Source organism: Micropterus dolomieu, linkage group LG02, assembly GCF_021292245.1.
Source record: "Micropterus dolomieu isolate WLL.071019.BEF.003 ecotype Adirondacks linkage group LG02, ASM2129224v1, whole genome shotgun sequence".
In the NCBI taxonomy this organism is placed as follows: Eukaryota; Metazoa; Chordata; class Actinopteri; order Centrarchiformes; family Centrarchidae; genus Micropterus; species Micropterus dolomieu.
The window spans coordinates 9,657,769-9,678,774 of NC_060151.1; the positions used below are offsets into that span (position 1 = coordinate 9,657,769).

At 43.7% G+C, this 21,006-nt stretch overlaps 1 protein-coding gene across 1 annotated transcript; it reads right to left on the minus strand.

Moving 5' to 3' along the window:
• Window positions 1–697: 697 nt before the first annotated feature.
• On the minus strand, window positions 698–19,064 carry fscn1a (fascin actin-bundling protein 1a). The gene is made up of 5 exons (XM_046041431.1): window positions 18,035–19,064; window positions 6,069–6,225; window positions 4,810–4,931; window positions 3,621–3,788; window positions 698–3,190 (listed from the first exon to the last, which is right to left on the minus strand). Exons 1-5 carry the CDS (start codon window positions 18,873–18,875, stop codon window positions 2,982–2,984), a joined length of 1,497 nt encoding a protein of 498 aa, XP_045897387.1. The 5' UTR covers window positions 18,876–19,064; the 3' UTR covers window positions 698–2,981.
• Between the last annotated feature and the right edge of the window lie 1,942 nt (window positions 19,065–21,006).

Consider the following 21,006-nt stretch of genomic DNA (forward strand, 5'->3'; position numbering starts at 1 on the left):
TTAAACCAGACAGCAGAGGGTTTGGTGGGTAACATTGAAAACAGGTAATTGATTTTAGGTAGGACCATCATTTTTATGGTGGAGACTCTTCCCGTGAGTGATATAGGTAATGATGTCCACCGTACAAGGTCATCCTCTATTGATTTAATTAAAGCCGTGTAGTTTAGCCATGTCAGTTCTGACAGCCTGGAGGAAATATTGACACCCAGATATTTAATATTCCCAGACTTTAGCGGTGTGGTAGATATACTCTGGAAATCACACTTTATAGGTAAAACTATGGATTTACTCCAGTTAATGGAGAAGTCTGAGATAGATGAGAATTTGTAAGTGTGATTGTCTCAGAAAGAGACGTTTGTGAGTTTAGGAGGAAAATTAATACATCATCTGCATAAAAGCTTATCTTGTGGTGTATATTTTCTGTTTGAATTCAATTATTTTGTCTGATAGCAGCTGCTAGTAGTTCTATAAAAATGGCAAATAGCGAGGTAGAATGGGCAACCCTGCCTGGTACCCCTCTGGAGACTAAAGCATGGAGAAGTATGATCATTCTTTTTATTAATAATTTCATTTAATTCAAGTTTTGATTTTCTCAGATCATTCAGCATGTGTTCCTGTGGGAAAATTGGTAGTTTAATAAAAGAAACAAGTGGGAACATCAGGGTTTGAGTGAACCAGAGACAAACAAAGAGACATGTAGCGTTCCAAATCCCAGTTTTATTGGTCGTTGGATTTCAGGTGAACTAATGGCACAAGAGAGATTAATCCACAATATCAAAAAAATTATACAAAATAATAATACAAAAAGAAGTTCCAGTTATACAAAGCAAAGATGTGGACTTTCATTCTTTTTTTTTCTCTTTTTTTTTTTTTAATTATCTTTTATTTTCCTACTGCCCAAAAACTCAAGAGTAAGGCACAGTCATTACCACATGTTTACCCTTCCACATCCGTTTGTCTAAGCCTTGGTCTTGTTACCTTGGAGATGTTGTTTCTCCGAGGATAACTGCTCCTTTTAGTCACTTGAGATTCTCAACCCTTCATGCAAAAACGGTCAAAACTTCAGAGGGAAAATTGGACGGACTTGGTGAGGAGCTGGCTACAATCATGGATCATTTCATGGAGCTACAATGATTGGTTTTCCCTACTGACTTTCACATCAGAGGAATGCTTGGTGATTACGATGATGGGTTAAAGAGCCCAAACAGTTAGGGCCACATGCCACGATAATCTTAAGATAAACAGAAACCATTGCTGCTTCAGTGGGTAATGGAGAAAGCAGGCTGCTGAAGGGTAGAGAATCAAAGAGGGCAGGACCCATGGGTGCAATGTGCTACATGACTGCATAACAGACATTTCAGTTAAAAAGGACGACAAAAGTCTGCTTCTTTTCTGTTTTTTTTTTTAAACCTATCCCTTCCCCACCTTCACTGGCAAGGAACAAACAGAAAAATCCAACAAAAACTAAATAGGTCACATATCATTGTGAAGGCTGTCGTGATACTTAAAGTTTAGACAGAAATTAAAAGCAAAAGAAGAAGCAGGTTTACGGTATTATGGGTACTCTTGCAGCCCTTTTCGGTCATATGGCAAAGCTCTCAAGTGCAGGGGCAGAGACGCAGCAGGAAATCACTGTCTGTGCAGTGTGCGAGATGCTCGACGGGCCTGTAGCATTTCTCAACGTGTCACGAGTTACTGTAGGAGTTAGTAGCACCAGGTTCCAGTTTAGTCAGTTGTGTGTGAGATGATAAGTTTGTTAATCCAGTATCAAAGGTTTGGTGTAGATAAAGGCTGAGGTCTAAGTTTGGTTGATTGATTCAAAAAGCAGCTTTCAAAAGGGTCTATAAATCATTTCACCCTGCTATGGTTACCTACTGTACGCCTACCCATGATAATGTCTGTGCCTTGGACATAGAAAAAGAAAGGACCCCAACTGTGTGTCAGTGGTAAGGACAGGTGAGTGCAGTAAACATGTGTGACCGCACCATTTAAATTTTCTTTATAATGTTCTCGGGACAATAGGTTTAGCTTGCGGGGAGGGGCGGGGTTATGTTTTAATTTCCTATATCCTGTTTGGTCCAGGAAAATCCCTGCCAACCAATGAGAACACAGCTAGAGAACAACACAGGAAACAGGTTTACATTTGAAAATTTTACAGTTGAGATGAAGGAAGGGGGTTAAACCAGTCAGTAACACCATCTTCAATATCTTTATCATCATCAGATCCACTCAGTTATATCACAGTCATCACACAGAGGCAACAGGGCCTGCTCTTAAAAACAAACACACTAGGCCTGGTCCTACGTGAATCTGCTTCTACATGAGCCAGACACAAAAAAAGACCCTCATGCTCCACCTTTTAGATCCAGCTGACAGGAAGCAGCTGAAGTAGATTTTATCCGGTGGTGGATCTGTTTTGGTAGATTAGTTCAGGTAGAAACAGATCTAGCCGACCAGGTCAGACACCATTAATACTGCCACCATGCGCTGCTCACACAGACAATAGAGACCAGTAGAGTAGAGACGAGGGGGTTAACCCAGGTGGGGAGGGCTCTTTTAATGTAGCTCTGCTCTGTTCTAGGAGAGGGACGGCACAATCGTAAGGCGAGGAGGAGTGTGAGTGGCGGGTCAAGCAGCGAACCAGATCGGAGCAGGAAAAAAAAAAAAAAAAAAAAGTGTACAGCCCCACGGTAACTATGGCAACAGAAAGGTTGGCGCTGCAGAGCAGAGCTGGGAAAGGGAGGAAGGAAGGATAAAGGGAAGGAAAGGGAGGCAGGGCAGACAGGAGTGTCTCCCCTTTTCTATCATTTCTGTTCTCTCTGTGCAGTTTATCAATACATAAAGTCATAAGTACAGGATATAATATAAGGAATGGACGGGAGGGTGAGTGGGGGACAGGTAGGTGTATGGACGGGTAGTGCTGCGTCACCACACTTCATTTATCAGCATCGCAGCAGTGGGTGACCACATCCTAGCTTCCCTCAGTACTCCCAGAGCGTGGCGGTCTCCAGGTCATCGGCGTTGGCCTTCAGCACGCCGGCGTGGTCGCCACGGAGGTACTTGTTGTCGCCGGCGTGGCGGATGGCCAGCTTGTTGTAATCGCAAAACTCGAAGAGGAAGTCAACAGGTGTGTCGCTGCTGCTCACCACCGACTGCTCGTTACCCACCATCCAGTATTTACCCGTCGAGTCTGCCGGAGGAGAAGAGATTAAGGAGGAACAGAGTTTAGACAGAGACAAGATGGTGAAAGCAAGGGAGTGTGTAGATGGATGTATTGTGTGGCAGAAAGGTGGGGGAGGGTGTGAATAAAAAGAATGGAGGGGGGAACAAAAGATCCAGCTTAAAATTGCTTTGTTTGAATTACATAATGTAAAGGCGGGGGAAATTACCCGAATCAAATCCCCCTTTTTGGCACAAATGCTTCATGAGAGTAAACCCATAATGACAATCCCTTAAAGAGAAAATTATTTAATCCCTTGTACGCCTGAGGGAGGTCCTTACACACGCTCCGACAAGCAATACCATTCTCCCAGCTTCGTAATGCTGCTTTACATCACACAATAGCAAACATGTCCTTCATCAAGACACGGAGCGTCTATCTGCTAAAATCCTACACTGACCTTGCAGGCTGTAGGCGCCGTCTCTGAACTCCAGAGTGAAGTAGTCATAGGAGGAGCGGTTGGAGTCCAGCGTCCCCGTCACCTTCCTGCAGCCGATGAAGCCGTGCTCCCCGCGCAGCACAATGATCGGGCGGTTAATCAGCTTCATAAGAAACTCCTCAGACTCACCTGGAGACAGACAAAGGACGCAACAGTGTAAAAACTACAGCTTGTTTCACTGTGTACATTTAATTACACAACACTTTGGTTTTAAGATCTAAAATTTGAGAATCGGTACCTTCAAAAACACTCAAACTGCTCTGGAAGACCATGTTGTGCATTTCGTTGCGGCTCAGTGCTTGAGCTTAAAGCACTGGGTTTTCATCTCGCTCATTTGAAATGTATGCAAAGCAACTAAAGAGCCCTGTGGTCGCTGACAGCTCCCTCATCAGAAGCTGCAGCACACAGGACAACAGTAATGAAAGTAGGTGCTCTTATGGTCAAATCTTTTGTTCTGTACAAGTAGATGTCCTGCATTCAAAATCCTGTTTAAGTGAAAGTATAGAAGTTTTATTAGTAAAAGTAAAACTACTTGTTCTGCAGTAAAATATCCCCTGTGACAGATAGATTGTTTATACCGATATAAATGTGTAAGTATCATTTTAAAGTTTTTGTTAATCAACATGACGCTAGTTTTAACTACTTTATAAAAGTAATTTTGTCCAAGATTTCTACCAATCTGTCTTTGTTTTTTGGTATTTCAATGAAACAGTCTAAAAAGATTAGAGGGGAAAAGTCTCTTGTACAATACTTGCCTCTGAATTGTAGTGGAGTACAAGTATAAAGTTGCTTTAAATGCGACTTTCCGCCTCTTTTGATGTCACAGTGCAAGCTCCTCAGAGACTCTACATACTCCGTTTTCTAGTGACATTTCCACTCAACGTAATTAATTTAAAAAGAAACGTGGCAAAAGAACAGACAAAAAGATTGCAACAAAGCTGATTTCCCAAAGAGTAAGCATCCCGCTATTACGAAACAGACCCACTCTGCTCAGAAGTGCTGAAGCCTTAGAAACAACTGGAAAATCTAGCCATGATTTCATTCCTGTCTTTTACTGTGGTGAACTTCTACTCATCCCTCCTCCACTGAAAAGTAAATCAGTTAGCTACATGTCATTGTCTGAACGGCTGAATCAACAAATCTCACCAACCGGCAGAGTCGATGGTGGCTGCTAGCTGGCCGTTTTTCTTGGCGGCGACATACTTCCCATTAGCAGCCCGGAGAGTCAGCCTCTTCCCACGCCACTCAATGTCAAAGTAGCAATTAGCCGACCTACAGAGAGAGAAAGAGAGAAAGTGAAGGCATGGGAGGTGAGAAGGATAACTGAATTTACACAGCAGTTAGACATCCAGTAGCACCTGAGTGTCAGGTGCAAACACAGTCTGTTGATCAGAAAACTGCACCCAGCTGCTTTATCCAGAACTGGAGTAATCGTTGGGTAATTGGATCAGTAGGCTCAGGGGTCGAGGAATAAGCTTCACTTGTAGTCTTGGGTTAAGTTGAATCAAGTAGCTTGTTAACCCTTTCACTTGGCATAGGGGAGGGTTTTATTTCCTTGCATAGCCAGCACCAAACTCATTTCGCCTTGCTAGATTTTATTAGAGAAGCTCTGAAACATTCTCCAAATCGTTTCCACAAACGGACTCGGAAAAGATGTTTGTTAGATCTGCGAGGAGTGAACAGTTAAATCTCAAGAATGTGATGGAGGAATTTGGTGACTTTCCTGCAGAGCACTCTGCAGCATGTCAATTACTGTCTCTGAGTTAACTCTGGACACATGCTTCTTTGAGCAATCGGATACTGGATCAGGTTTTGTTGTGCTCTGTCTCACTCCTGCGCATCTGCAACGTCTATCTTTGCATTAGAAACAATGAGATTTTCAAAATTCAGGTAATTTTTAAATACACAATAATGGAACCAAATACTGACAAAGATGACAAGAGTAGTCTAAGCACCTACTCCTGAATCTGTTTGGGGCCTCACAGGGATATCATCCAGGAGCACAAAGTCACAGGTCAGCTCTCTGGCTGAACCAACCACTGCACATGAAAGAAAATCACTCTTTATAGGTTGAGGGCGCACAGAAACACACTTCGTCTCCCCCAACATGCCAGAGCCATGACATCGCTCACTCTTCATCCTTCACCCCCCCCACCCCCACAAACACACACCACCAAATACACACAAACCTCCTACAGTAAAACTCATAAATCATGTCACAGCTCAAATTACCGGAGGGACTACAGACTAGGAGCTGTGAAGGACAAGTGTCGGGTTCTCTGTGATCAACGCACACACACACACACACACACACAGTCACTGCCTCTGGTGAGTGAGTGAACATATTTGAGCAGGTGTGGTTGTGGTCGATTTTTGTTGAGACACGGTAGTGACGTGTGTGACGCTTACTTGGTGGAGGCGGTGCACTGCAGGCCGCCGTTGGCAGTCAGTGTCCAGTATTTTCCAGCAGCGGTCCGGAACGCACACTTCCTGTTTTCACGACAAATCTCCACCTGGAACACTTCTTGGTCGCCCTCCTCGTCCTGATTGGCTGACAGGTCCATACCTGGGCGGAGTCAGATAGTTGGGAGAATGGGGTTTTAGCTAAAATACAGGCTAGTGGGTCAACCATGAGTCCAACAGAAGATGACAAACACCAGTCCACCCACCCACACTGTGAGGTATGAACTTCTAACACACCCACACATCTCCTGGTCAGCATCAGACACACTAAATGAGCAACATCAGACAGCTTGGATTAGTGGGGGATTTCACACAGCTGCACACTCACCCACATCTGTCACAGGCCAGACGGACCCCACTACAGATCAAAAGATTACTCATCATGGTGGACGGTCACAAAACACAGAAAAAACCCACAAGAATATTCACTTCACTGGAATCTACTGTGAACTTAGACAGCAGCAGAGGGAGCTGAACCAATTCATCTGCAACAATTCATGTTTATATAATATTAATGTGTTTGGTCATTTATTAAGCCTTTACAACTTAGAGTTTACAGCCATGCTAGCTGCTCCGTGAGTCTGTGTATACACCCCCCCCCGCCACACACACACAGAGCAGTGCTTTGAGCTAAATGACAATGCAAGCAGGTTTAATATTTACCATGTTCACCATCTTAGTTTAGCATGTTAGTATGCTAACATTTAGCACTAAACACAAAATACAATGAGGCTGAATGTCAGTTTTGCATGAATTAGGTCATAAACCAAAGTACTGTATACAGTAAAACTTTGACTTGGTGATTACTGTAGAGTAAAAGGATCACCAGAGTCATTAGGGTTTATCCTCTTGGCATGAATCTCTTTACCAAAGTGAATGAAAATCCATCCAACAGTTGGGTAGATATTTCAGTTAGAAACAAAATGGTGGCCTGACATTGGCTGGCAGCATGGCACAAAATGTCAGAAAATTCTCTGGTTCAGATAGATCAAATATAAAATGTAAATGTAAGTCTTTTACACAGTAACTTGGAATATTTCTCAGTGTTGGACTACTAGACTTAACATTTAAAAATTGATCAATCAGAAAAATTTAACCAACCAATTAATTAATAATGGGGGGGGGGGGATTTAGTGTCAGTCTAAAAGGCAAGCGTGCGTGTCTGTATGTGTGCGTGCGTGCGAGCATCCACACACTCAACTGTATGTTTACAGAACACCAGACCTCTCTATTAAATTCACATCATCCTTACTAAAGGCACTTAAGAGCAACAAAGAGATAAACAAACATCAGTCAAAAATACGATCTAGACATATACACAAAACTCCAGCGTACCACTCCCCTAACACACGCTTTATGCAGCACAATGCGCGCTATTGTATATGATGAGGTCATGGCATGGATGGACCTATAGCTGAAGGGCTGGATAAAGAGAGAGATGGACTGTCTGTTGGACTGCTGTGTAAATGTGCGCAGAACAAGACCGAGAGAGAAAGAAAGATGTGTTCCCCCATCCCTCTCCCGTTTCATGTGTGACACCCTCCCCCACTTTATCTCTTTTTCCATGTTTCTTGTTCTCTTACAGCCCAAACAACTGGCTGCAGTGGTCACACTGCCTACATAAAAAAAAGAAAATGTGCTAGAATGCTGTCCAAACAAAATATTAATGACTCTGAAGAGGACCTTACTTTTTTTTTTTTTTTTTTTTTAAAACAAAAAGGTCAAAAACGTTCATTCACAGTACCCTTCATCAGCATTTCCTTTTCCCTTTCACACAACACGTCTTAATACAAGCTGTACATCGTTTGTCTCCAACTGAAGTCAAAGATGTACTTCATAACAACAACACCACCACCACCATATAATACACAGTATTACCTAAGGTAATAGTTGCAAAAGAGTTAATGCTCACAGAAAACTACATCTCACTCCACTCCTGTTGAGTCCCTGCTAAAGTCAACTTGGGAACTCTAGCCTCTGCAGCCAGATTGAGTTTCTGCAGAAATATGTGGGGATGCACATGTACGAACAAGCACGCACGCACACACAGATGATTGAGAAGGAAAATAAGAGGCCATAATGGGAACCACATGGTGCGAAGGGGCTGCAACAGACAAGGAGGGAATGAACACGTTCGAGGAGGAGTTGACAGTGAAAAGGAGAAAATAAAAAGGGTCAGAGTGTGCTTGCCTCCAGGATCATCAGTACCCTTGCTGAACTGTCCTCTAATCCTCGCTGCTTCTTGCTCAGCCAACACCCTCGGACCCTCAGTACAGTAACACGGGAGAGACCATTTATTACCGTGGCAGGAGAGAGTGTAAAGCATCTGTTTCTACCCACCAGGAACTGACCATGGGGTTACCTGCATCACGAATGAGTTTAAACCAAAAATGGCACAAAACGTCTGAGAAAAAAATTAAAGTCATTATTCAAAACCTAAAGAAAATTTAAAGTACCCTTTAAATGTCAAGTGATATATCAAGTCAAAACAAATTGTTAGATCATTTGAATAAAAAAAAAAAAAAATTATCTAAAACACAGTCTCCATTAGATGAACCGCCACCAGGGCTGCACAAAAAACTACCACATTTGTTTGCAGTAGATCATAAAAATAAATTCACCGTTTTTACGAGAGGCAACCTGGCAACCAGTGCATTCTCCAGAAAGTTACTGGTTAAATGGCAAATTGTAATTTTTACACTGAGTTTGAATGAGTTACGAGTCTATGTATAACATGTTAATTTGTGAGTGTTGGAACTGCTGGTGTAGATTTGTGTTACCTTTGGACAGAGCCATGCTATAGCATTACCCCGTTTCCAGTCTTTATGCTAAGCCAACTGACTCCTGACCATAGCTTCATATATATTGTGCAGACATGAGTGATATCAATCCTCTCATTTAACCTTTGGCAAGAGAGCAAATAAGTACACTGCTCAAAAAAATGAAGGGAACACAAACACCACAATGTAACTCCAAGTCAATCACACTCCTGTGAAATCAAGTTGTCCACTTAGGAAGCAACACTGATTGACAATCAATTTCACATGCTGCACCCGGTTGTGCAAATGGTATAGACAACAGGCGGAAATTAGAGGCAATTAGCAAGACACCCCCAATAAAGGAGTGGTTCTGCAGGTGGTGACCACAGACCACTTCTCAGTTCCTATGCTTCCTGGCTGATGTTTTGGTCACTTTTGAATGCTGGCGGTGCTTTCACTCTAGTGGTAGCATGAGACGGAGTCTAAAACCCACACAAGTGGCTCAGGTAGTGCAGCTCATCCAGGATGGCACATCAATGCGAGCTGTGGCAAGAAGGTTTGCTGTGTCTGTCAGCGTAATGTCCAGAGCATGGAGGCGCTACCAGGAGACAGGCCAGTACACCAGGAGACGTGGAGGAGGCCGTAGGAGGGCAACAACCCAGCAGCAGAACCGCTACCTCTGCCTTTGTGCAAGGAGGAGCACTGCCAGAGCCCTGCAAAATGACCTCCAGCAGGCCACAAATGTGCATGTGTCTGCTCAAACGGTCAGAAACAGACTCCATGAGGGTGGTATGAGGGCCCGACGTCCACAGGTGGGGGTTGTGCTTACAGCCCAACACCGTGCAGGACATTTGGCATTTGCCAGAGAACACCAAGATTGGCAAATTCGCCACTGACGCCGTGCTCTTCACAGATGAAAGCAGGTTCACACTGAGCACATGTGACAGACGTGACAGAGTCTGGAGACGCCGTGGAGAACGTTCTGCTGCCTGCAACATCCTCCAGCATGACCGGTTTGGCGGTGGGTCAGTAATGGTGTGGGGTGGCATTTCTTTGGGGGGCCGCTCAGCCCTCCATGTGCTCGCCAGAGGTAGCCTGACTGCCATTAGGTACCGAGATGAGATCCTCAGACCCCTTGCGAGACCATATGCTGGTGCGGTTGGCCCTGGGTTCCTCCTAATGCAACACAATGCTAGACCTCATGTGGCTGGAGTGTGTCAGCAGTTCCTGCAAGAGGAAGGCATTGATGCTATGGACTGGCCCGCCTGTTCCCCAGACCTGAATCCAATAGAGCACATCTGGGACATCATGTCTCGCTCCATCCACCAACGCCACGTTGCACCACAGACTGTCCAGGAGTTGGCGGATGCTTTAGTCCAGGTCTGGGAGGAGATCCTTCAGGAGACCATCTGCCACCTCATCAGGAGCCCAGGCGTTGTAGGGAGGTCAAACAGGCACGTGGAGGCCACAAACACTACTGAGCCTCATTTTGACTTGTTTTAAGGACATTACATCAAAGTTGGATCGGCCTGTAGTGTGGTTTTCCACTTTGATTTTGAGTGTGACTCCAAATCCAGACCTCCATGGTTTGATAAATTTGATTTCCATTGATAATTTTTGTGTGATTTTGTTGTCAGCACATTCAACTATGTAAAGAAAGGAGTAATTAATGAGATTATTTCATTCATACAGATCTAGGATGTGTTATTTTAGTGTTCCCTTTATTTTTTTGAGCAGTGTATATTTCCCAAAACTACTGCCTTTTTCGAAAATTTAGAAATGTGATGTATCCCGGAGACAGTCTAAAATTATCCTTAATGTTTTCTTTATTTCTGTGATTGGGTTGTGTGTGGAATTCAGCTGTTCGTTAAACAGTTCATTCGATTTTTGTAAAATCAAAAATCTTAATAGATGTTTAATGTATAAGTATTTTTTTTTTTAAAATGAAAAACTCCACACTAGTTAAAGTCCATCAGCATCCTGGAGCTGTTACTTTTTCACACATGAGACAAAGGGAAACTAAAAAGAGAACACTTTACATGCGGGTACACACACACACACACAACATGAATATACACGACTGACAGAGACAAAACTCTCACCCCGACACCTGTAGAGCCTGAGCCGTGACCCAGAGAGAAGCTGAGGCTGTCTGGCGGGCTTCATCTCTCCGTGTGTGTGTGCGCGTATGTGTTGCCCAGATATGTCTATACTGATCACTTTGTGAAGCTCACATGGTTAATGGAGGTGGATGAAAGGTTCTGCACTCATACACACTCTCAGAGTCCCCCTTCAGCAAACCACAGCAAAAGGTAGTGACCACACATGCAGAATCCACCCAAACCACACCAAATTTAAGGCACAACACACACACTCTTGAAAACAACCCCTCCGTCTTTCTGTCCACCCCACCCACCGCATTCAGCCTGATGGCGGCAGGCACAGATTGTTGGCCCCGGTTACTGCGAGGCAGCACCAGAGGCCTGCTGTGAAAGCATGCGATTGTATCAAGTGCAATTGTGTGTGTTTGTGTGTGTCTCCTATTGTTCAGCAGGCCTGACTGAGGAGGCGACCAGCTGGGGCACAAACAGTCAGCCAGATCATCAGGCTTTGTTCTGATCCAAACGCATGCATGCAGTATGACAGGCCAGCCAGACAGCCTACACACTGAATACTGTAACACCACTGCTTATACAGTATGGACAAACCGAACTCTAATACTCCCACTTCCTCTAATAAATGCAACAAAATCTTCTAAAATTAGGTCAGACATGTCAGATACAGTATTGTGCCGGGAGATGTCCCAAATCTTTTGGTAAATTGATTTCAAGCCCGTTGTGTGTTCAGTGTGTTGCAAAATTGACTGAAGTAAAGTAGGACTGCGAGTTAGTGGGCATTAGTGAGGAGACACACCCAGAGAGCAGCAGGATGACACACTGGAGACAAAGCCTAACCTATAATAAAGTAGACGACATTAAAAGGGGGAGAGGTTCCCTGGCGCTCTGCAGCTGACATGAGGCAGCTCCCTTGGCATGCTCCCAGCACACACACACACTCTGACAGTGTGAAAACACACAAACATACTGAGGGTCTATAAACACATTAAAGAGTCAGCATGCCAGTAAGCACTACCAAGGATGCATAAACTGATGGCATCCTCTCTTTTTTCTTATTGGGTGAGTGTGTGTGCAGAATGTCATGTGTTGTAGGGAGGCAAATCACCACCCTTTACCCTGCAGGGATTAACACACACCAGCCAAGGTCGGAGTTGTGCGTCTCGTCTCTCATTTCCTGCCAGCGGGGAGGTGAAGGATACAGAAAGGGTGTCGGGGCCTGAATCATGGCCAGACACAACATGGAGCCTCAGTTTCTGCTCCTCCCTTTACCCACACACACACACACGATTAAAGGCATGCTTATAACTCTGATTTGACTGATTTTCAACACTTTTGAGCTTGTACTGGAAACGGGCCAGGCAACCATAGCCAGTCAGTGACAACTATTTGATTTAATACCATTTAATTTTCATGTAAAATCTTAATGTGATTGTTTACTTTGTGCTGGTTTTCCAACAATAACCTATATATCTGAATAAAGAGAGGCTGTTTTAGCAACTGTAACCTACAAACGTCAGTTGTTAAAGAATAGTTCAAAATTTAGGGAAATGAGAGAGAGTTAGCCTAGATGAGAAGATCAATACCACTTTTTTGTCTGTACAATTAACACAAAGCTACAGTTAGCAGCCTTAGCTTAGCATTAAGGCTTGACACATGAGGGGGGAGAACAGCTAGCTTGACTCTGTCCAAAGGCAACACAATCCACCTACCGGGTGCAGTGACAACCAAGAAATGGTCCTGCACATAATTGTTGTTTTTTTGTACAGATGACAGAGTTAGGCTAGCTGTTTTGTCCCGTTTCCAGTCTTCATGCTAAGCTAAGCTAACTGGCTGTAGCTTGATCTTTAAAGGACGGATGTGAGAGTGGTAGCAATCTTCTCAACTAACTATGGGCAAGAAAGCAGTTGAGCCCGTTTCCCTAAATGTCAAACTATTCCATTGAAACGCTTGACCTTTGCAGAGTTGCTTAGCATTGTGAATCTTTTCATGTGCCTTTAGTCATATTAACCAAGTCTCGTTAACCCACTTTCTTTTTCACAGGAAGTTAGTCACAGGATGCAACAAGGTGCGCTGCCTTATTGCCATGTTAAATATTTGACACAAAGCCAGCCCTGTCCCAACAGGGATCACACTCCAGATATACAAGCAGGTGCTGAAAACAATGAAACACCACAGGACTGTCATCTCCATGTTAGCCACCTCATCCTTGCTTTCAGAGAGGACCATCACTTACAAAGAGCAGTCAGCACTCAGTGGTCACACCAGTAGCCATATGGACATGATGTGCTCTCATCCATTTAGCTGACAAACCGTTGCTCGGTCTTCACTCACACTTGCGCTACAGTTTAGGGGCAGAACAGTCCATTGAGTGTCTCAGTCGTTAAACAGTCTCTCAGGGAATTTGTGACCATCTCCGTTCCAGAGATGAGAGTGGATGTTATGGTCCGGAAACAAGCAAGGGTTCAGTTAATGGCTGTTACAAAAGGTGCACGCACAAATTAGAGGACAGCAGAAGCAGGAGGACTGCTGTAATGTGCATTGAATATTACTTGTTACTAGACTTGTTTCTGGTGGTTCCCTACATGTCAACTCCGCATGCTTCATTAAGGCTGAATTAAATGGATTTATTTAGGGTTTTGGTTGAAATAAAAAAATAAATAAAAAAACCCACTTTATAGCATCATGTGACTGGCATATGGAGTAACGTGAACATGCTGGCTAATTAAAAGCCTCCTTTCCGGTTATTATTGAATCAGAAAGAAGAAGCAACGATGATAGATGTGAACACAGAAATAAAATGTCAGAGGAATTAAAAGGTTGCGGGCAGCATCACAGTCCAAAAATTAATTCCTTGTGATTTCTTTCCAGCATTTTGGATTCATAACAACAAAACAGACAACTTATGATTAACTGCAATGACCTTAAAATATTAGCAGTCAGGTCAGTTGGTTTGTTTTAATACTGTCAATTAGAGCGAAAAATCAGCATTTTTTATTACTTTATTTACCAGCTCCATTGTTTAGGTGTGTGGAATGCAGCAGATTAACACATGAAGTACATGAGAATAAATGCCACAAGCAATCAGAGCGGTTTTAAACTTCAAATGGTTTAAATATTGCAGTTGAAACTCCTGTGGACTTGAAAACCTGTCTGACTGATCATTTTGCTCCAATGACCTCCTATGTAAAGCTCAAACTAGTAAAAACAGTTACTTTAAGGAAAAGCTATAAATGACATTAGGAGGACAGGTTCCCTGGTGCTTGTAAACAAAAATGGGAACCAATACATTTAAATGGCAGAAACTCCTCCCAAGTGAGTCTCAACAAAACATGACTCCATCTAAACTGGATCTGATCTTGGTCTTGATCAATAAGAATTAAGTATGAGTCAAAGACAATGAATTTTGATTATACAAAGCAGCTTTTGGACTGACCCACTTGAGCTGGCTCGCACTAAAAACCTTCGGCTGCTAATGAAACCCAGCCGACTTCAGCCGCCATCTTGGTTCAGGTCTGCGAGGCAAATAGCAGCTGTCAGTCCGTAAAACATCTGGAGCTGGTTTAATTCCACTCTACATTTAATCCGCATCACAATCATCCAGTTGTTGGAGGAATGAGGTCTTCCTCTAAAAGGTTGAGACCTCTTGCTCATTATCGACAGATTGGAGCTGCAGGGTGGTCGACTGAGAGCACAAGTGTCCTTAAGCAAGGCATCATAGCAAGTGACCTCTGATTAGGGAGGCACTGATACAACTTTTTCTTACTCATTACCAATTTAGATATCAGGTCAAGGTATCTGCTGATATTGAGGACCGATTAGATATCAGTGGAGTTTTCCCCAGATCTGTTAAGTTACTGCGCGGATCATTTTCATGTTATATTATTTTTATGAACACTAAAATGTCCACAGGTTCTGCTGTGGCACTGAAAACTGAGTAAGCGAGTCAGCTGATGGTGGATAGTAGGTAACATGGAAATTCAATTCAAAATGTCCCCGTTACTTTTTTGGCCACTGGTTTTTAGTTTTTTTTAGCGTTGGAACAATCTGTCAATTAATCAGTCTGTCGGCAAAAAAATATTAATCCAATATTTTTTGAGCAAAATTGGAAAATATTCACTGTTTTTAGCTTCTCAAATGAGAATATTTGCAGGTTTTATTAGTCCTCTGTGATAGTCAACTAAATATACATTGGGCATTTTAAATGTTAACTTGGCATCTGGGAAATTGTGACGGCCATTTTTCACCATTTCTGGACATCAATACATGAGGATGTTATAGTGCTGCCACCGGTTTCACACTATACAACTGAGCAAAAATTGGCCATCGGTTAAAACGTAAAGAAATCTAATGTACTACAAAAAAGGGAAGAAGACCACAAGTTAGCAAACATGGATGTGAACAATGCAGGTTTTTATTTATGTTTTTATTTATATATAGTAAATACAGGGAGGAAATGCACTCGACAGGTTTACTAGACCTCAAGAATGCACACAATGCATTTTGGTGAGCAACACCGAATGTAAACATAACTTTTCTTTGTTGACAAGAAAACTCAGATCAGCTTAAATGCGGATCGGTCACATCAAGCGATTTGCTAAATGAGGTCAGTATCGGTGCAGGACCTAACCAGCCTATCGGACTGGAGCAATTCTACCTCTGTGGAGGCAACTCACCATATGAGCATCTCCTGTTAATGTATATAGAGCTGCAACTGATGATTGTGTGTTCTGACTGATGACCATTAAATTTAGCAAAACCAAAATTAATCCAGCCCAGATTTATTTGCCCTTACCAGCTACTAAAAGTTATAATGTAAAATGAAGATTTAGAAGCTGAAATCAGCAACTGATTGGTGATATTACTCAATTAAAAAGTGATTAAATGCCTGTTAGTACAAAAGCTTTCCCGATGAAGTTGCCAAAACACATCCAACGAGGACTTTTTACTTGTGTGTAGAGAAATCGGTCAAAATAAATATTTTAATCTTGGTTGTTTTAGTATCACAGCATGAGGAGGAGCAAGATGTTTGTGGCATTTCAATGAGCTGCACCCTCCATAATAGAAAGAAATAATCTGATTTAGCAAAATATCTCAGACAGCAATGACATTTTTCCCCCCACGACTTGGAGATTAAAAGCGCAATTCACTGTCATTACAGAGGACGTCATCATCTAATTCCAACAGATCAGTTTAAAGTAGTCAGCATTTCTAATGTTTCCATGTTGTGAATCTTTATTTAACACAAGCTGGCTTCCATTTTGTGTCTGAGACCGGGCGCCACTTGTGGAGAAAAAGCAGCTGACTGGAGAGAGAAGTGGATAAATATCCCCATGACAAGCAAACAAAGCAGAGAGACAGGCTCAGGAGCGGGAAACAAAAGGACAGAGAGATCATACTTTTTGAAAAGGAGGACGCAAAACCACCAAACCGCACAGTATTCACACAAGTACGCTCCTCTGACCAAACTCTAAATATAGACTTAAAGAGCATCAATTTGTATATTCTTATCTTTCATTACACCAGACAGTCACTGCCACAGTCTCTCTGCTTTCTCAGGCGTTTTCCTCGTCTCTACCCAAATCACACTGATGTTTTTGTGCCAATTCAAAGACACTTTTAGAGCATGAAACACACACCCCTTTAATTTAAGGGCTAATGATTAATTTCATTATCTTTCTTTGATAGATTAATTTAGAAAAATGTGGTGATTTACTTAGACACCCATCATCATGAGGGATGCCACAGATAATCACCTCAGACACACAGCAGCCAGGCCTGAAGGCTGGAGGAGCTGCGGGGGAGGGGGCAAGGAGGCAGGAGAAGTGAAGGGAGGATGGGAAAAAGGCATAAGGAAATGATGAAAGAGACGCAAAAAAAGATTGGCGGTAGAGGCACAATGAGCGAAAGAGGTGAACGGATGGGATGGCGAGGGAGAGATGGAAAAAGTAAGGAGGGGTGAGGAAGGAAGAAGGTAGAGGGACAAGCTTGTATCTCTGCCCACTGACAGCTGAAAACCAGACACAAAATTAGTGCGCACACAGACCCCCCCCAATCTGAAAGAATGAAGAAATAAAACAATACTGCAGCCAGGAGGGAGCCCACCTGGGGCAGATCATATGTACCCAATTATTATTAATTGGTTTATATCACTATCACATGAAGAACCACAAATCTGTCCAATGACTTCAGCTGCTTTCAGACCCTCTAACTTCATCTTTTCTGTCCAAGTTGTTTATTAAACAGCAGCAGGAAGAAGATTTTTGGTATCAGGAGGTTCTGTTCAATAGACAACAGTGGGTGAGTGAAGTGAAACGCTTCAGTGTAGATTAAGGGATAATAAACTATGTAAAGCATCATGACTAAGTTACGCTGCAAATAATGAATGCAGTGATAAATCAGGGCCCATTCTTTTAAAAGGTGCCAAGAAAATATCTGGATGTAAGGACTGCGGCAGTTTGAGGTGTAACTGCATCTTTCCTCTCCTCTGAGCTGTTCTGTAAACTCGCAAGTTCAGCCTCTTGCCAGTTTAGGGCTGTTTTACATTTGAATGTTGGCACACGTGCACATGATGCTGCTGCATGTGTGTTAACAAGGCTGAGGCCTCTGTGCCCAGTCTTTGTTGGACTCTTTTAATGCCGGTTGTCTATATCACAGGAAACACAGCTAATAGGGACGACAGTCAGTGAGCTTTATCAGCTCTTTTCTATTCTGTTTTAATTAGGGTGGCCTTTGGAAACAATACATGCACAATTTGATGGGTTAAGCTTCAGACTGTGATGATGTGAATCACATAATGTGATATATTACAGGTCTTTAGTGTTTCTGGGACATTTTCATTTACCCATTGTTTAGGCTGTCATTAGGTAGGCCATGTCCATGTCCTATATCCCACCCTTTAGGATGCAGAGTGTGTGTACGTATATACACACGTGGGGGGGGGGGGGGGGGGGGGGGGGGGGGACGACTGACATTCCATCACTTTAACCCTGGATGAGATACCAACACACACACACACACACACACACACACCACCAACCTTGCCGGGTGGAGACGTTCCTCTCGTTGGCAGCAGTGAGCACGACCTGCGGGTGGCTCTGCTCCAGCACGAACAGCTCGTCCTTGCCCACGCGCGCGCTCTTACCGGACTTCATGGTACCGGAGGGCCCAGAGGGCGCGAGGTACCTGCCGCTACAGTCCCTGAACGCCACCTTGCCGGAGCGGAACTCCAGCGTGTAGCCCGTGCTCTTGTCCGTGGTGGCGACCAGCGCGCCGTCGTTCCTCAGGAAGCGGTTGTCGGCGGTCTGCAGGTGGTAGCGCTGATCGCAGAACACCAGCGTGATCATGGAGTCCACCCCCCACGGGACGTCCCGGTCGATGGCAATCTCGTCCACCTTGGAGCTCAGGTGCGCGTACCGCTTGCGCGTCATGCTGAAGATGTTCACCTGCGGGTGCATGGCAATGTGCACGCTCCATTTCTCCGCCACAGAGGCGGTCTGGGCGAAGCAGATGATCCGGTCCTCGGTTCCGCCCAGGTACCGGCCATGCGGCTCGGACTGCAGGGACCAGCGTCCATCATCATGGGCGGTGATGATGAACCGGCACTCTGGGCCCGGGGTCTCGCTGTCTCCGGTAACGTTCCCGTCCTTATCGGCGGCGATGTAACGGCCCAAATGTGACTTGAGGCAGAACACATTCCCGGTGGAGTCGTCGCCGCTCTGCTCCAGAGTCCAGATCTGCTTCTTCTTCATGCTAGTGGCGGAGGCGTTGATTTTGAAGCCGAAGGTCTCTGCCGTTAGGTATTTGTTCCCGCAATTGATCAGACCGAACTGGATCTGCAGCATGTCGCTGGTTCCGTTAGTCGCGCCGTTAGCTGTCATTGTCGGTTTCTGTGCGCTCGAGCCTCGGACCGGACCGGTTCTGTCTTGGAGGGATGGGGGGGGGCGGTTCTGCAAGTGAGCTCGCGGCTGAAAGGGTGGGATGCTGTGCTGCCTCGCGTGCTTCTCTTTGTTTGGGGAGTGTGTGGCTGAGTGGGAATCTGTGAGCGCGCGCCACCGGTCCTCAGTGTTCTGCCCGTCTCAGCAGCGCGAGCCCGCCGCCACAGCTGCAGCCTATATAACCATCAGTGACGTTGAGCTGCAGGACACGCCCCCTCAGATGGCCTGAAATCTGGGAGATGAACTCAAGTTTTATTTCTCTCCTCTAATCTGCTTTTAATTCAAACTCTGCTGACTCTTCTCTCTCTACACTTCTTTCTAGTTAGCATTTCTTCTTCTTCCAGTCATATCAGATTGGAAATAGTGTGTAGGCCTATCCATAAGTGAAGGCTGCTAAACCCATAATGTTTTTACTGTGTTGGTCTATTCTCTACACATGACATCTATTAGCCTACATGTCTGTCCGTCCTAGGTTTGTAGGCTGTAGCTACAGACTGTAAAGCCCCTTGAGGCAGATTTGTAACATTGGGCTATAGCCTACATAAATCTGACTTGACTTAAAGAGAAGAAGGGCTCCATTAACCTCAGTAACCATGCCCTTTTACTCACATTCACATACAGGCAATCTGTTTTCAGGCAGCTAATAACATCATATCACCCGTATCACTCTTTCTCACACTCACTGATCAGATGGACTCAGCATTCAAATCATGAGGACGGATTGTGTGTGTGTCCGCACAAAAAGCTCTATTCATGGCTTGAGAACACACATCAGAGGGCAGGAAAGGCCCGGCTCCATAAACAAAGAGGGCAAACAGATCACACTGGCATCTTCTCAGAGCGTGCACTCACGCACACATGCATGTATACACAAGTATATAAAAGCGTGGGGGTCATCATATCAGCAGCAGCTGCACATTTAGTACTTTTTTATTTAAAACACACACACACACACACACACACACACACACACAAAGCAGAGGTTGTTCATAACTCATTTCTCACACAGTGATGTAACATGAGAGTTGGTACTCTTTCCAACAGGGAGGCTGCTGTTTGTCTGTAGGGAAAGTGAGCGATGAGCACAAAGTAGTGGTTTAGTCCCCAACTTCCATTAACCCACACATTTTTATTTATGCCTGCGTCATTATGCAAATGAAGTCTCTAAGATTAGTAGGTTCGGGATCAGAGCTGCAGTTCAGCAGATGTTGACTCTGCTGAAGTGCCCTTGAGCCAAGCTACCCGGCTGACCTTTGACCTTTTGATATACAAATGGAAAAGGAAATTTTCTGAAAGGGATCAATAATTTATTATTGTTATTAATATTTGATGGCGTTTTCCGTCTTTATCAAAGAAGAAACGAGTGTCTGGTCAAAGCAGTTACATTTGTAGCATCTCACATTATTGCTTCTCTGCTCTATCTGGAGCAGCAGAAAAATGAAGCTGAAGTAATTTCAAAACTGTGAGTTTGTTTTTTAATAAATAAATAATATTAATAAATTATGTCTGTCACAGCCAATGTGCATCAGACTACTTCAGTGTGTCTCATTCGCCTCTCTGCATGCTGGTGGGTTTTGCAAACGGAAAGTAATCTGACCCTAAAATGTAATCCAATCAATGGTAATCTCTCCCTTCTCTCTCTCCTGCAGTCTGAATAAATCCAATCTCCAGACAGAACATCTTCAAACAAATCCAATTTCTATATAATTTCAGCTCCTGAATCACATGGTAATAAAATCACCAGACTTGTTCTGATATATTTTGCCTGCTCGTGTTGTGCAATACTTATTTCTAATAGCCTGAGTTACAAAATTGAAATGAACCCTTTTAGTCTACACAAAAACATTTGCATCTGTTATTTATCTTATTGAATTTTTAGATTTTTTTTTGCACTCACTCTACAGATCTAATGTAACGCTGCCTTCAGGTCCGGTCAGAAATATCCAAACTTAGCATCTAAAGGATAAAATGTTGTGGGCTGGGAGCTGCTGATATCAGTGCCTGCTGTATATTTTTTCCTGATTTAAAACATAAATACAACTAAATAAAATACTCAAGTACAGTATAGGTACTA

Excerpts from the sequence above, each read along its gene's own strand:
- fscn1a (XM_046041431.1), bottom strand. The coding sequence starts at position 18,875 with ATGACAGCTAACGGCGCGACTAACGGAACCAGCGACATGCTGCAGATC. Across the intron at positions 6,226-18,034 it reads GAACGTCTCCACCCGGCAAG|GTATGGACCTGTCAGCCAAT; the intron begins GTTGGTGGTGTG and ends GACTCCGCCCAG. Across the intron at positions 4,932-6,068 it reads CAGTGCACCGCCTCCACCAA|GTCGGCTAATTGCTACTTTG; the intron begins GTAAGCGTCACA and ends CTCTCTCTGTAG.